At 45.3% G+C, this 15,912-nt stretch overlaps 1 protein-coding gene across 1 annotated transcript in view; it reads right to left on the minus strand.

Moving 5' to 3' along the window:
- Positions 1–696: 696 nt before the first annotated feature.
- Positions 697–15,912, minus strand: part of LOC310800015 (phosphoinositide 3-kinase regulatory subunit 4-like) — a gene marked incomplete at its 5' end in the record, with an annotated part of 36,768 nt that continues 21,552 nt past the window's right edge. Inside the window, 6 exons of the mRNA XM_083662614.1 lie at positions 697–1,577; positions 4,358–4,495; positions 7,932–8,042; positions 8,141–8,410; positions 9,950–10,177; positions 11,047–11,192. Coding sequence (XP_083518740.1) covers positions 1,389–1,577; positions 4,358–4,495; positions 7,932–8,042; positions 8,141–8,410; positions 9,950–10,177; positions 11,047–11,192 — 1,082 coding nt within the window. The 3' untranslated portion in view covers positions 697–1,388. The remainder of the gene's footprint in view (positions 1,578–4,357; positions 4,496–7,931; positions 8,043–8,140; positions 8,411–9,949; positions 10,178–11,046; positions 11,193–15,912) is intronic.

Genomic DNA, 15,912 nt, shown 5'->3' on the forward strand with positions numbered 1-15,912 from the left:
ACCACCATTTCTGCTAACAGTTTGATGGCCGGCCTGCACGTTATTTCACTGTGACATTTCATCATGCAGCTCTCACTGCAACTCCTGCTCGCACGCACCAACTGGAAGCTGGCTAAACTCTGGATAGAAAGCGTGTCTTTTTGTACGTCTCTCCTCTTCCTTAACCATCTTCTCCTCTGGGCTCTGCAGAACCCGTATTTCCCCCTCAGCAGCTGCTTAGGGATTTCAGGTCTGGTGCCGTGGGTCACACCACACTGTCAAGAGGAGGAACCGAGGAACCCTGTACTGAACTCGCAACAAGTAACTCCCATAGCAAGAAAAACAATCAAGAATGTGCAAATCCACATTGCTCTAAGCCTAATAACATAGTTTACTACTTTGATCAAGAATCATCTAGAAAAAGTAAAGAAATGGGCCATATGTATATATATATATATATATATAGAAAAGGTTGGAAAGAGACACAATATAAGAAGAGCAGCTCTGGCAGGCTGCTGCCCAGGGGGGGAGCAAGTCTCAAACCACGTGACGACTAGTACATCTCCCGGTAGGTGTTGACTCGCGGTAGTAACATTGACTCGTGGTAGTAACGTTGACTCGTGGTAGTAACGTTGACTCGTGGTAGTAACGTTGACTCGTGGTAGTAACGTTGACTCGTGGTAGTAACGTTGACTCGTGGTAACGTTGACTCGTGGTAGTAACGTTGAGTCGTGGTAGTAACGTTGAGTCGTGGTAGTAACGTTGACTCGGGGTAGTAACGTTGACTCGTGGTAGTAACGTTGAGTCGTGGTAGTAACGTTGACTCGGGGTAGTAACGTTGACTTGTGGTAGTAACGTTGACGCGTTGTTTCATCGACATCTAGTCTATGCAACCCCTAATTCACACCGCACAGACTGCTACAATATCACCTCTTTGACTTTAAAACTGCCATGTCTAGTGCATATGGCAGATTCTGAAAAAGTCGATTGATACCCCCCAAAAATGTATCCCATTACTTTAGTCTAGCTGGAGTATACAGTACCTGAAGTGCAAAATCAACTTTGGCTTGTTTTATACTTGTTTTAGAGATAAATCTATGTTTACTATCTACCAAGTGGAAGAAAACTATCTCAGAACAGTAACTGAATGTCCCATCTCAAGCCGAAGATGCTAGCAGGATATACACAAGCTGGGTGCTTTCAGTCTCTTGGCCACTTCACTGGTTTGTCATTAAATGGCTCCGGGCTCAAAAAAGATATGAACATTCATGATTAACTTTCCATTGGAGAACCTGGGCACATGTTACTGTAGCGCCTCCCGGCTACAGCGGTGGTCGAGGCTTACAATGACAGGTCCCGGTCCCTTTTGTGAGTGTTGTAGCTGCTTTGACCTCTGACCTCTGACCACTTCAGTAGCAGGTGCGAACGAGGAGGATGCAGAGGAAGACGACGGTGATGATGGTGAGAGCGGAGAAGAGGAAGATGAGGCCGGAGAAGACGGGTCCCGCCATGGGGAGGATCGTCTTCGCCTCGGACGGGATCATGTTGGACATGCCCAGCATGTAGCCCAGGGCCCAGCCCACACTGGTGTCCTTCACCTGGAGAGGCGGGGAGGGAAGAGGAGAGGAGAGGAGAGGAGGGTTGGGGAGGGGAGAGGAGAGGAGGGGAGAGGAGAGGAGAGGAGAGGAGGGGAGGGGAGGGGAGGAGAGGAGAAGAGGGGAGAGGAGAGGGGAGGGGAGAGGAGAGGAGAGGAGGGGAGGGGAGAGGAGATGAGGGGAGAGGAGAGGAGAGGAGAGGAGAGGAGAGGAGAGGGGAGGAGAGGAGAGGAGAGGAGAGGAGAGGAGGGGAGGGGAGGGGAGGGGAGAGGGGGGGGGAGAGGAGAGGAGGGGAGGGGAGAGGAGAGGAGAGGAGGGGAGAGGAGAGGAGGGGAGGGGAGAGGAGAGGAGAGGAGAGGAGGGGAGGGGAGAGGAGGGGAGGGGAGAGGAGAGGAGAGGAGGGGAGGAGAGGAGAGGAGGGGAGAAGAGGGGAGGGGAGAGGAGAGGAGAGGAGAGGAAGTCAACAGTGTCAAAACAGGCCTGTCGTGACAAACTGAACCGATCCCCGGGGCCGTACGTGACACAGAACAGACGTCTGGTTTCTCTGTAGTACAGTGTGTCTGCTTTGTAACGTCCTCTTAAAGGAGCTATATCCATGTGTCCCGCTCCAGATCCCCCCAGAGGCAGGAGCGGGCACAGCAGCACAGTATCTGGCTTGTTGGCAGCTTGTGGAATGTGGGGGGATAGCCCCAGGCCCAGTGAGGGAAGCCCCTTGTTTTCAGTGAATGAGTCATAAAGGGTCATTATAATCATGTGCTATTTGGAAACAGTGACTGGGATGTGTAACTTGTTTCTGGAGGGCTACTTTCTTGTTACCCGTCATGAGTAATGGACTGAATGTCAGCCTGGGAATCTCCTTCTACTGAGGGACCGCCATTGTTGAAAGAGCCTTCGTGTCCCCAGGGTGCAGGCATGGAATAAATCACTCTGGCATCGACTTTTTTTGTCTGTTAGATGATGAGTATGCGAGGCATCCGTCTCTGCATAGCTCCCAATGTGTGGTCTAATCCGCTTAGCACGGGGAGCATATACAGTATGGGATTTAATGTGCTGCAACGTGTCAGCCCAAGGACAGCCCTTCAAAACCTATTGTCATATTGATGTATTTTCTCATATTATTCTCTCACTCTTTGTCTAATGTGAAAGCTTTTCTTGCAACAATAGAGAATACATGATAGAGCATGCAGCAGATAGAATACAGTAGGACAGTGTCTAATGGGAAGAAATTATCTTTGATTTCTGTCTTCTTCTTAAAGACTTCCTATAGAGAGTCAAAGTCTTCCTACTTCCTGCTTCAGCATACGAACCAAAATATCAATGTCGGTGAACAGCGAAATACTTTTTTTAAAATCCTGTTGGAATTGTGCCATGAAGTCCACATGTGATTTTTCCTCAATTTAAATGGGGACTTACCCCCCCCCCCCCAGATATGTGACAAAATGGCATGCTGCTTGATTAAAAAACAAAAACAAATAAAAGAAGCAGAAGAGTGTCTCCTCTTGTCTCACTACACTCTTTGGCTGTGTTCAGAACATTGTTTGGTTCAGACTGGAAAAATAAACCGGAAACGGCGCCATGACACTTTTCCCCGCATAGAGGAAAACACATGTTATCAGAGTGTATCAGAGATAGAGTATGTTATAAATATAGCCACATTATACACAACTAACCAACGCCGGTCGTCCGTATGGAAACAGTGTTACTCGAAATGGCTAAAAGCTATATCAATTTGGTCATTCAGTGGCGTTTTACTGCCATGTAACATAACTAACTAGCCGCTAACATTAGCCACAGTAGGCGATTACCCACGATGCCTTGCGCTGTTAAAGGGCTTGTGCTAAAAACGGGTCCATTGGAGTGAATCGAGATGTTGCAACTCTCCTGGTGTGAACTACAGTAATAATGACATGGAGGCCGTGACATAACAGACAGCCACATTTGGGACATTTTGGTTGGAGGCAAAAAAAAAGCAGGTTTGAACCCATAGAGGGCACTTTGCTGCCTGAAAATGATACACTTTGTACAATTGTAACAGATTGGTCTTAAATGTGGAGATTTTGACCAGAACCCTTCACATACCACACCAAAAGTGAAGAAAAAGTGTTTTGCATGTCAAGAAAGCTGCAGTTTGTCGTAAAACACAAACGTCACATTTTCTCTCGTCTTGCACAATATAGGTCACACCAACACCGACATGGCCTAGCGGGAGAGAGACTATGACGTCACTTGAACTGATTTATAACTTATAGTGCAACTGTTTTATGACAAACTGCGACTTTCTTGACTTACAAAGCTATCTTTTAAATGGAAAAACCATGTAAGGGTTAGGGTGGTGAACGGCAAGAGACAATCATTTTTTTATCTCGTTTGAATTAATTCAAACGAGATAAAAAAATTATTGTCTCTCGCCGTTCACAACCACTCATATTTTTTTTTTTTTTTTTTTTACATATGTGCACTGCCAAGAGTAGCGGCAGCATTACTGTATAAACCAGATACCAGACTATATCAAAAACATAAACACACAGTGGCGTCTTTCACGCATGCGAGCAAGCGAAACTGCTGTCTGTCTGACCACAGACTGTAGAAAGAGACGCAGGATAGCCAAGCGAATGTGATTGGATAAACGTTTGACGCTATAGGCCAATCACAGGCAGAGAGGGTGCCTCCAGCCTTCGCCATCATCCGGAAAAAAAATATCGCGTACCGCAAGGCGTGTGACTTCGGCTCTCTATTGCCGCTCAGATACAACAGTGTCTACCATCTTTCCTTTTTTGACCCACCTCTCTTTGGAAGTAGATGTTTCTCCAGCTCTCTTTGTCGAACTTGTATCCGTCCGCCAGCAGGGTGAAGACATAGTGACCAGAGTAGCAGTACGTCTTGAGGAATCGCTCAGAGATCCAACGCTTCTCTTCCTTCAGCTGCAAGACAGGAGAAACAAAGATCAGAGTCTGAGGTGCATGTTCATGTGATGGAAGTTCTCTGTCATTTAAGAGACTTGGAGGAAAGAGTTGTCTTCCTGTAGCTAATTGATTGCAAACAGACCCCCCAAAGTGTATGAAGCAAAAGACGCAGCATAACAGCAGTTCTAGACCCCTTCATTGAAGATATGATATCATACTTGGTACATGATCAAATAGAACGGTAAAGTTCCAGAGATAAGGAATTTCTTGTGCTAACGAGTACCAATTAATTTAGCCCCTAGCAGCTATCTTTCTCCAGGTCAGGTCCAAACTATGACAGAACTGCTTTGCAAAATCACACAGAGAGATGAGATCATATAACAGAGAATAGAGTCAGGGATAGAATATTATTATAGTATAATTTCCTCCACAGTTGAGTGAAGTGAATGTGAAATGCAGAAATAAAAATGACTGCAGACGGACAACAAGTTGCTGTGACAACAAGCCCAAACTGAGTCTGTCAACATGGCTGTTGTTGGCCGTGTTGACAGCAGTTTCAGCAGCTGCCAGTCTTCATCTGTAATTATTATTATTCCTTGGAAACAGCAGCCGCTTCATTTGACAGGTCACAGGGAGGTAATTCTGCAGTAGTGTCAAAGATGTTATTGTTAGAGAACGACTCTAACCTTGCAAGGCATGCTGGATTTGCACGCGCTCATGAGACTAGTCAGCTAGCATGGAAACAGCGGCCACTACATTTTAAGATTTTACCAGGTATACATACAATTTACTACTTAAAACTAACGAGTAGGGGGGGTGTAAAAGCGCTCGTCTAGCGGAGACCAGGGCCGTTTCTCAATACCAAGAATGCGTTCTTGTTCTTGTGTTCTTGGGGCGAACGTTCTTGCTAGTCGTTCTTGGAAGAATGAACTTGCTAGGTCACAAGCACAAATGACGCTGTTGGCAGTTTGAGACGAAGCGTTCTTGAGGGTATTGTGCAATACCAGCGCAGAGGCCGCCTGCAGTACTACATAAGCCCAGTGTGTTTTTTGTGATCTTGGCGTTGTGGAGGATGAATTTAATTTTGTGTTTCCTTCTCCCATATACAATGATTTGAGAAGTCCTTTATTTGAGAACATCCAGGTGAAGAATCCTGATTTGTTTTGGCTGTCAGAAGGTTATATGTTGAGTTGGCTCTTTGATAAGGAAATTTTTGTTTTAGCCAGATTTATAGAAAATGCCTGGCGACTAATGCCTACCCCACACTACAGGATTTTCAAATCCTTGAAGATTATAAAAATCTTGAGAGCCCACACACTACAGGACAGAGAGAGCCGATTTTTTAACATTTCAATCTTGGGACACACACACAATCGCGTCTGTTCAAACGCAACCCCACACACTAGAAGATTATGCCGAAGATTCACATTGGAAGCAGGGCTCGACGTTAACTTTTAAAATGCCTATTCAGTGTGCGCACCGGGTGTAGTAGTAGTAATAATGATAATAATAATACATTTGTGTCATTTCGTTTTCTAAACAAATCTTATTTTTTGTTTTTATAATGCATTTGCACTGAAAGGATTTGTTTAACTAATATTTGCGCGGACAGCCGCGTCCATTCGGGGTGTAGGCCTACTGTGCACGGCCAGGCGAAAACCGTCTGTAGGTGCCTTGTGGAGGGGCGCGTCTGCTGATTAATTTTGACTCACTTTTCCGTGCGGACACTCGCCGATGCGGGAAGCTATGAGACCTAAGCGCTTGTTGTAGGCTACATGCTTTGCAGTATAGCATTAGTTTTCCGTCCCGTTCAAAGACGCACGGGTATTTCACCTCGATGACAATTTCCTCGTTCTTTGTTTCTGTGCGGGGCTGCGGGTGGACGCGGACCAGTTTATTTTGCGAAAAACTAATGGAAACGCAGCTACTACTGGCTCTCTGCTCAAGATGCAATCGCCTGTCGGGTTGTAAATATCTAACATGTTAGATATGGCCGATTCACAATCGGGAAGAGGCAGTCTTCCCGATTGTGAATCTTTGAACCCCACACACTACAGGATCATTTGGGAAGATTATCTGCCCGACGCGCTTCAAATCGGGAGCACCCCCGAGAAAATCGGGAGGGGGGAATCTTGGCCATAATCTTGCAAATTATCCTGTAGTGTGGGGTAGGCATAAGACAGGGAACATTGTACCCAGTATAATTGTTTTTTTTGGAAAGTGAATGTCTCAATGAAATGCCCTTTCTTTTCTTTCTTTTCTTGATTCTGTACAAAGGTATATTATGATTTGTTGTGTAGCCATCTTGGCTATTGTAATTATGATATAGTGTCTTGTAAGCCCATATGGGCTGGGCACCCAGGTGCATGACACTTAAATACAAATATCAATCAATCAATCAATCAATCAATCAATCAATCAATCAATCAATCACTACACAAATAAAAAGCTCAGCTGATTTAGATGCAGCCAATTGTGCTCTGGAGCTTTTTTGCCATTTTTCGCCATAAATGTCGGTAAAGTGGCACTTATTGAAACCTACTACCCTGCTTGTAGGCATCAAAAGTCATCAGAAATTAATTTAGTGATGAAATAATATATTTTAAGCGTTCTTGGCGAAATGTGAACTTTGTATTGGAACAGCACTTGGGCTGCGACTGATGACGTTTCACAGGGACACAAGAACGCAAGAACACACAAGAACCCTTATTGAAAAACGGCCCAGGATTCAATTCCCGGTAGCGGTACTTCCGGCTTGGTCAGACGTTCCTACAGACACAATTGGTCGTGTGTGCGGGTAGGAAGCCGGTGGGGTACGAGTCCTGGTCGCTGCACTAGTGCCGCCTCTGGTCGGTCGGGGTGCCCAGTGGGACGTGGTGTGGAATAGCATGATCCTCTCACACACTATTATGTCCTGCCGGTGAAACTCCTCACTGCCAGGTGAAAAGAAGCAGCTGGCGACTGCACATGTTGCGCCGCAGTGAGCAGGTGCTAGTCTACAACTCTCCCCAGATCGGTGGAGGGGGTGGAGCAATGACCCGGGACAGCATGGGGGATTTAATGTGGCATTATTGGAGCAGAAAGACTGCACAGTTGTGAGTTGGCCAAATACAATTTGAGAAAAAATGGGAGAAAACAATTATATAATAAATAAAATAATGACTCATTATACAACTACTGGTAAAAAAAAAAAACATGTTACTGCCTGTATAGCATATTACTCAGTAATTACCAGGCAATGAGCAGTCTATCAGTGTTGTAAGTACCGTTATTGCAGACAAAATAACGACTAGACTAGACCTTACAATACAATTACTGGTAAAAAAAAAAACTTGTATTACTCCGTAATGACCAGTCATTGTAATGCTATTACTAGTTATTACGTCTATTTTACTCTTCAATCTGCCTCCTTCCTTTGCACTGTAGCAGCAGCAGACAAATTTGAGAAACGTACAACTGTCCAGTGTGTGTGGCAGAATTCCTTCACTGCAGCCTCGAATCCCTCCAGCTCTGAGGTTCTGTTCATCCCCAGAGCCCTGGCAGTGAAGAAGAATCCAGCATATGCCTTGAGGGGACAACAGACAGAGTTGTAGTTCATTATTATGAATGCACCCTATACAGTATATGTCTGTGTGTGCGTGCAGCGTGGTCACAGTGGGTTACCATAAACTCCCCAGTGACGGGTGGCTGCTCGATGCCATTGAAGGAGCAGTTAGTAACTGCTCCAGAGCAATTCGTGAAGTCAAACAGGGACTTAACGACGCTCCGGCACTTGTCCGAGTCCGGAGCCCCCACCATGAAGATGTCTTGGTCTGGGTTGTAGTTGGCTGGCTTCTCTGTGCACTGCGTTTCGTAGATGAACGAGGCCTTCACGGTGATGTTGAAGCCCTCCGCGTAGCACGGGTTGGGAACGTAGGTGGGGTCCTGCGATGCCTGGAGGGTTAAGAGCAGGTGGAGAAGGGGAGATGAAAGGCAAGGACCCAACACAGACACATATCAATGTTAATTACTATTACAATTACATTTTTATAATGAGAACTAGCAGACTTTACAGATAAGTTAAAAGAAAATCTATTATTGCACACAATCTATAAATTCAAGCACTTTCAATGACCCATGTCTATTTTCAAAAACTTTCAAGACCTTGATTTCAAGGACCAGTGGGAACCCTGAGAGGAAGAGGGGAGTGTACCATTTGTTTACAATGTTTCTTATGATGGAACAATGTGCTTATCTCACAATACGATTTAATACGTGATGAAATGAAGCTAATATCACAATTTATTTTTCTGCCCCACGATACATATCGTCACATTGGGGCCATTTACACCTGGCATTAACATGTGTTTTCTGTGATCAGATTGCGATCAGATTGTCTTTTATCACTTGAAGGTGTAAACACCCCCAAAACGCATTGAAGAAGGATTGCAATCTGATCGGCCAAACCACCTCCGGAGGTGGTCAGGGGATGCATTGTGTACACATTGAACACAAGTGTAAATGCAATGTGTCCTCTCAATCTGGATACAGCAACTTTATGCGGATTGAATGAATTTACAGTCCCAGTTAGACAGGCATTAAATTAGATATGAGTTCCAGTTTTATGGGGGGGGGGGGGAGTTCAGTTGAGTTTAAGAGGAGGTAGTTTGTGTGTGTGTGTGTGTGTGTGTGGGGGGCGGGGGGGTTGTTGGTGAGGTCCTTGGCGGAAGGGGTTTCCGGGCCTTGTTGGTGAGGCTGATGGCGGTTGGGAAGAAGCTGGTCTTGTGGCGGGTGGTTCTGGTCTTGGCAGACCTCAGTCTCTTGCCGTGGGGGAGTGTCTTAAAGAGTTTGTGGCCAGGGTGGGAGGGGTCGGACATGATCTTGCGAGACCGCTTCAGTGTCCTGGCTGCGTGCAGGTCCTGGAGGGATGGCAGGTTGCATCCGATTATCCTCTCAGCGCAGCGGATGATACGCTGAAGTCTGTTAGTGTCTTTGAGAGTGGCAGCAGCATACCAGACGGTGATGGAGGAGGTGAGGATGGACTCAACGATGGAAGTGCACCATCATGGCCTTTGGCCTGCAGCCTTTAGCATGCGCAAGCAGTGCTGCACTTTTACACGCATAACATATTCTCATAGCATCTCTCCCTCTAATTACTATGAGCTTCAAGTTAGTATTTTCTTACAAGCTACCAGAGATACACTAATGAATTTTCTCCCAGCCGAGCTGGATGATCAATATCCTTAACGACATAATGCATCCTTGACTGGTCTCCCTTTGCCAGTTAGCAGCTCAAGGACAGATTATATAGAGACATAGTGAATCCTTGAGAGATCCCGTCTGTGCACACACACACACACACGCACACGCACACGCACACGCACACGCACACGCACGCACACACACACACACACACACACACACACACACACACACACACACACACACACACACACACACACACACACACACCAAAGACAAGCTGTGTGGCACCTTGACTATTTTGTCCAGAACCTTCTTCTCGACCTCGTTCTTGCCGTAGCAGAGGAAACTGTGTGTGTAGACGTTGTAAGGATAGCCGTACAGTTGGACCGGCATGTAGTCGGTCCCCGTGGCCCCGTCTGTGACCGCAAAGGCGATCTGGGTGGACGCCCCGCCGAGGTCCATGGACCCCACTGTCTTTGCCCCGTCAGGACGGACATAGGCGTTCCACAGGTTCTTCTGCAAACACAATGGAAGAAGGACAACTTATGCAGACCTTTTATTATGGTGGCCTACAAACTGCTGATATAACACAAATTCACATTTTACAATAGAGATTATGAATAGAGATGTTAATTCCCCCTCCCCCCCCCCGATTTTTTTATCCCCCATTAGTGCTAATTAATTTATTTATCCTGGTTGCTGCTCCACTCTCTGCCGATCTGGGGAGAGCCGAAACTGGCTCCATGCTTCCTCCGAGACATGGGCAGTTAGCCAGCTGACAGGGGAAGCTTCACCGGTAGGACATGGCACGTGGGAGGTTCACGCTATTCCAACCAGTTCCCCTCCCTCTGAACAGGCGCCCTTAACGACCAGAGGAGGAACCACATCAGCAACCAGGATATTGCATGTTTTTGGTGAAGGGGGTTCCTATATGAAGGAAACCCCCGGGAGGCACGGGGAGAACATGCAAACTCCACACAGAAAGGCCCTTTTGACGACCCCACCCGGGCGGTGGGCACTCGAGGACATGCGGACGGGCACGCATTCCTTCAGCGCTCACAGCGTCCCAGGTGGGAATCGAACCCAGGACCTTCGAGCTTGTGAGGCGACAGCGCTTACCACTGCACCACCGTACCCCCTCATGTTTGTTGTTGTTGATGGTCCGAGTGAAATGTTATATGGTCTCTCTGGATTCTAAATATAGCTGAATCACTTTGTTTGAAGTAAACTATTTTTAGAAGCATTTTGCGAAACGTCTACAGAAAAATGGCTAGTGGTTCAAATAATAATAATAATGGTTTGTGACGTTGGTACTCTATGACAACAGGCAGGTAACAGCAAGTTGACTATTTGAACAAGTTGACTAGTTTAACACGTTTACTCGCTGGTTTCTGCAGGAGACCCAGCTGGCACATGCAGGTGAGAGCGTTCAGAGCTTTGTAGATGACAAACTCCTCTGCGTCACTCAGGCCCTGCTGCAGCAGAGGCTTCAGGATGGACGAGCTCTGCCAGCCTACGTAGGCCGCCACACCTGCATTACATTACATTACATTACATTACATGACATCACATTACATTACATTACATTACATTACATTACATTACAGTCATTTAGCACATTTTAGCACCGCCACACCTGCATTACATTACATCACATTACGTCATTTAGCACATTTTATCAACAGTAGTGAAATCAACTGTGCAACACAGTCTATGACAGCTAAAGCTGTGTTCACACCGAGATATTTATTTTTCTCTCTGTCGCTCGATTCAACCCTTTGGAATCGCTCTGTTTAAATCGCTCGTCAACAGGCACAATAATTGACGGACATCTGGGGGCTATAACGTTATGCAATGTCATGATATTTGTCTACTATGAGCCACCGTAGTTGTTTACAAGCTAAGCCTATCAGCGTGCTCCTAACGCGAGCTCTATACCGGTAGTACAGACTTCACTTCATGTCAGCTGTCAGCCTGTCAATCAGCTGTCAAAGCGGTTTGTTGCCACACAATAAACCAGCGGTTTGTTCCAAGCCAGTGTGATCCTTGACTCACTCTCACACGGCAGCCAATCAGCGTTGAACAGCGAGCGACTGATGCCAGCGTATTTTCGCTCGAGTTGGGATATTTCATCTCGGGCGACGAGCGTATTTTCTCCCTATCGCTCTGTCTCTGTCGCTCGGACGCCCAGCGATTTTTCTCCCGGGCGAATATACGCTCAATCCGCTCGTTTGCATTGACTTTGTATGTAAACTCGATGCCAGCGAAAAACTTGAATAGGTCGGTGTGAACGCAGCTAAGGCTGTTTTAAAGGAATACAGTAGCATTTGTAGAAAGTAGTTTGAGAGAAGGAATAATTAACATGAGGTTTTTTTTAGAAGAAGAACAGGAAGAAAGATGTTAGTTCATGTTAATGTTAGCCTGCGCCTAGACTCAGCTCTCAGTCTTAATCCGTTTCACTCCTGTAAGACTGAGAATATTACTATTTAAATCTTTGCATAACGTTAGGTGGCGCTGTTGGAAGCCTTGCATCGGAGAACCAATCATGAGTGTTGTGTGCGGGCCTGCTTTCTGGGGGCAGTGACGCTCATGCAGAACCAGTGTCTCGCAAAACATCGCCGCGTTTGCGGAGAAACATATTAATCACTTAGAAACAAACATAACCTGTTAATAGGACGTGTTTCATCCGGCCCCGGCGGCTAGAGGTCTTTTCCCCAGCGATAAGCCAGACTCCCGAGGCTAACGTTACAGAGCCTGCTGATGACTCACAGTAGCAAGCGGACCACTTCCGGGTAGGAAACATTATTGTAAAATAAACAACAGCTATAAATTTTGTTTGGAGAATATCAGCTTCATGCTCTGTGTTAGGACTATGATAAATGGCATTGCCGCTACCAAATAAAATTCTAATAACAAATGTAGGCATGTCTGCTGCCGGCCGTTCTCGCGGGGCTCGGACAGACAGTTTCTGACAGTGAAATTCCCAGACGTTTGGTGGCGCAGCTCACCAAACGTCTGGGAGCCGAGACTAGCCTGCGCCACACAAACCACACCAAACACCAGCACAGAGGAGACAGGATTACTGCCAACTGTGCTTTTAGTGGGGCAGTAAAGCAGAACAATTTTGCAGTACAACTCTAAAGCCTTTATACCCAAGGTTCCTCATTTCAGGGTTTTCTTGCCCAAGGTGCAGCGTAAGGCTGTTCGATTTTGCCTAAAACTAAAATTGACGATTGTTTCTCTCAAAACTCGATTTTGATTTAGATTTTTTCATACTATATATCTAAACATTTGTTGCTCTGCAGAGCTCTTTTTTCCCTTTTTTTTCCACAAGTGACAATTTACGCTTTTACTCTGAAGGCAGAACAAATCACCTTCCTGTTTTAGCTTACCGCTGCTATGCCTAACTTCCCTGGCTGTTGCTTGCTAGTCTGCAGTCACTTGACACTGGTGGATTTGATCGAGCACTCTGTGCTCTGTTGGAGGGATACTCTTGGTTAGATGACTCTTGCCTGTAGCGTGTGCCTCCGTGACATCATTATATTAGCAGTGTCTAAGCGACCACCCGTGCTCAGAGTTATATCTGTACTAGAATAACACAAAGTCACAACAGGTATGCGGGGAACTGCGCTAGCAGTTAGGGGGAAATTCAGACACACAGGGTGAGTCAGCTGAGGCTGGTAACTTACAACCATGAAGCAGCAGCAGCAGAATCTATCAGTACTCGGTGGCCTCACGTGTTGTTTTGTTATTATGTGAACTGTAAAGGCAACATTTAATCGTCCGGTGATAACGTCTGTGTTTGTGTGTGCGCGCGCGCGTGAGTGTGTTGTGGCAATCGTTATCTTGTAGGCTACAGCCCGCAGTGCAACAAGCTGAGCTCAGTGCTCACTCTATGCTTTTTTGTCAGAGGTGTTGAAATAAGTCCATTGCGCTGCTGTCTTTAGTAGCCAGTATCACAGCCTCTAGAGAGACTTTACAGCGGGGAGAATGGACAAGTAGCAGCAGGTGTACATGAGAGAGAGCCGCCCCACCGTAACGTAATTACCCTAGCTAATAGATTTTACGATTTTCATTTTTTTAACACATTCACTGCCAGCCATTTTTTTTTTACTGTAGGTAGCTTCTGCCAGAGGTTTTTTTTGAGGATTCTGGCTCATCTTTCAAGACCCGAGGATTCTTTTCTGCTAAGATTTTGTGAACACAAAATATCTCAAAAGAACTAATAGAATGTGTGCTTTCTCTGTCTAAAAGAGTTAGTTTGTAGAGTTAGTAGTTATGTAGGCATTAGCACTTGAATACAGCATGGTTTCAGCGTCTGAAAATTTAAGCTGAGATAAATAGCTTTTTGTGAAATTCGATAGAACAGTCACTTTAACCATTCATTTTTGGCATCAGTAAGACGTCAGACATCTAAACAATAGTTTTGAACAGTAATTTCCTCCATAACAGCAGGAAACCCCCCTCTACTTCGAACTCCTCCCTCCGTGTGTGTTCTTCTTGGCTGCAGCGGGCGTGTCACAAGCTCGTTTCTGCTGCTGCTGCTGCTGCTGCTCCTGTCTGCTGGCGGCCGCTGGGCGAGGATGGGCTCGCTCGTTTCTTGGGGTTTCGGTTGAGAAACCCCAAGAAACGGGGTTTCTTTTGCGATTCTGGTCTTATTTATGCTGCGTGTTTCAAAGTGTGTTGCACCCATAATCTATTTGCAAATTTGCAATCCCCCACCGCCAGCAATCAGCGCGAAAGCGAAAGCGTTTTCGCCAATCCATTTTACAGTATGAGAATGGTTTCATTGCGCGTTCCCCTGCAGTTTTGGCTCGGCTTTTTCTAGTCTGGAGAGCACTGTCGCCACTTAGTGGGTCGGTGGAATGGGTTGTACACGTTCGGTGGCTTCAATATTTATATAAGAGATGTAAAAGGGTTAGATCAACGTCCCACCGTCAAATTTTTTTTTTTTTTTTTTTTTTGACGTATCAACACGTCATTGGCAGTCAACCGTTGGATTTTTTTTGACGTATCAACACGTCATTGGCAGTGAACGTGTTAACATCGTCCTAATTAATTCGATTACGATTCAAAATCGATTTATCGAGCAGCCTTAGTGCAAATTTGTTATGCATTGTTATTTTAATGCAGCTTTATAAACTATAAAAGTAAGTAACGTTAACGTCATAACCCAAACAATTTAAGACGTGGCAAAATCGTATTTAAAACATTTTACATAGTACACAGTCGAATTTTGGTATTTTTCAACCTACCATTTTTGTATTTTTTTTATTAACGAAGTAATGAACAGAAATCTTTGAAATTGGTGCAGTATTGACCAAGATTACTTCAGTTCAGTCATTTTTCACACATGCCCCTACTAGGGGTGGTGCCGATACCACTAAATCTGCCATGAGACGATTTCAATACGATTCGATTCAGGGGGGCTGCGATCGATATTAGACCATACGTGTTCATTTATATCAGAGAGGAGTGAATATCCTCTCCCTCTTTTTCTTGCTGCCATGGCTCTTTCATTGTTTGTATGTGGAAAGAGGTGCGCTTGGGGAGAAATGGTGACGGACGTGGTGTGGAATTTCAAAATAAAATAATAGAAATAATCTTTATTTCTTATGGCGTCATGTGCGATTTGTATCAGTGCTGTTCATCGATGCTATTTGTTCGTTGATCATTGAATCGATGCATCGACGCAGATCATTGGCATTCTGGGGATGCCCAGAAACTGTCCAGAAACTGCTTGGGGGTTCAGAGTAGGGATGGGCATCGAATTTCGAATTTTCGAATAATCGTTGTTATTATCAAGGTCGACTTTTATTATTGAAAGTCGAAATTCGGGGTCGAAATTTTATTTTTTTTGTGAGTGAAATGTTGCATTGTCTCCCCTGATTCTAAGTATAGTCGAATCGCTTGGTTTGAGCAAGTAAAACAATTTTTATAAGCATTTTAAGCAAGGTTTATGGAAAAATGAATGGCGTATGAAATCCCATGAAGAGGGAGAGAGGGTGACTTTGGCACCCCTTTGGCACTCAGACCTGAGCCTACTAAATATTTAATTAACCACTCATGATTGTCAAAACTGTTTTTTATTTTCGAAAATGTCAATGTCATGTAACATGTTCTTTACTTCAGTGGTGCAATGCTTGTTTGAGCTAAAAATCCACAGCAGAAGCTTTTTCTATTAATTAATAAAGCCTGAAGGTCCTTACACATCGGGAGCGATGCGAATATACGGCACGAAATTGCGATGC

Source organism: Poromitra crassiceps, assembly GCF_964638095.1.
Source record: "Poromitra crassiceps genome assembly, chromosome: 29".
In the NCBI taxonomy this organism is placed as follows: Eukaryota; Metazoa; Chordata; class Actinopteri; order Beryciformes; family Melamphaidae; genus Poromitra; species Poromitra crassiceps.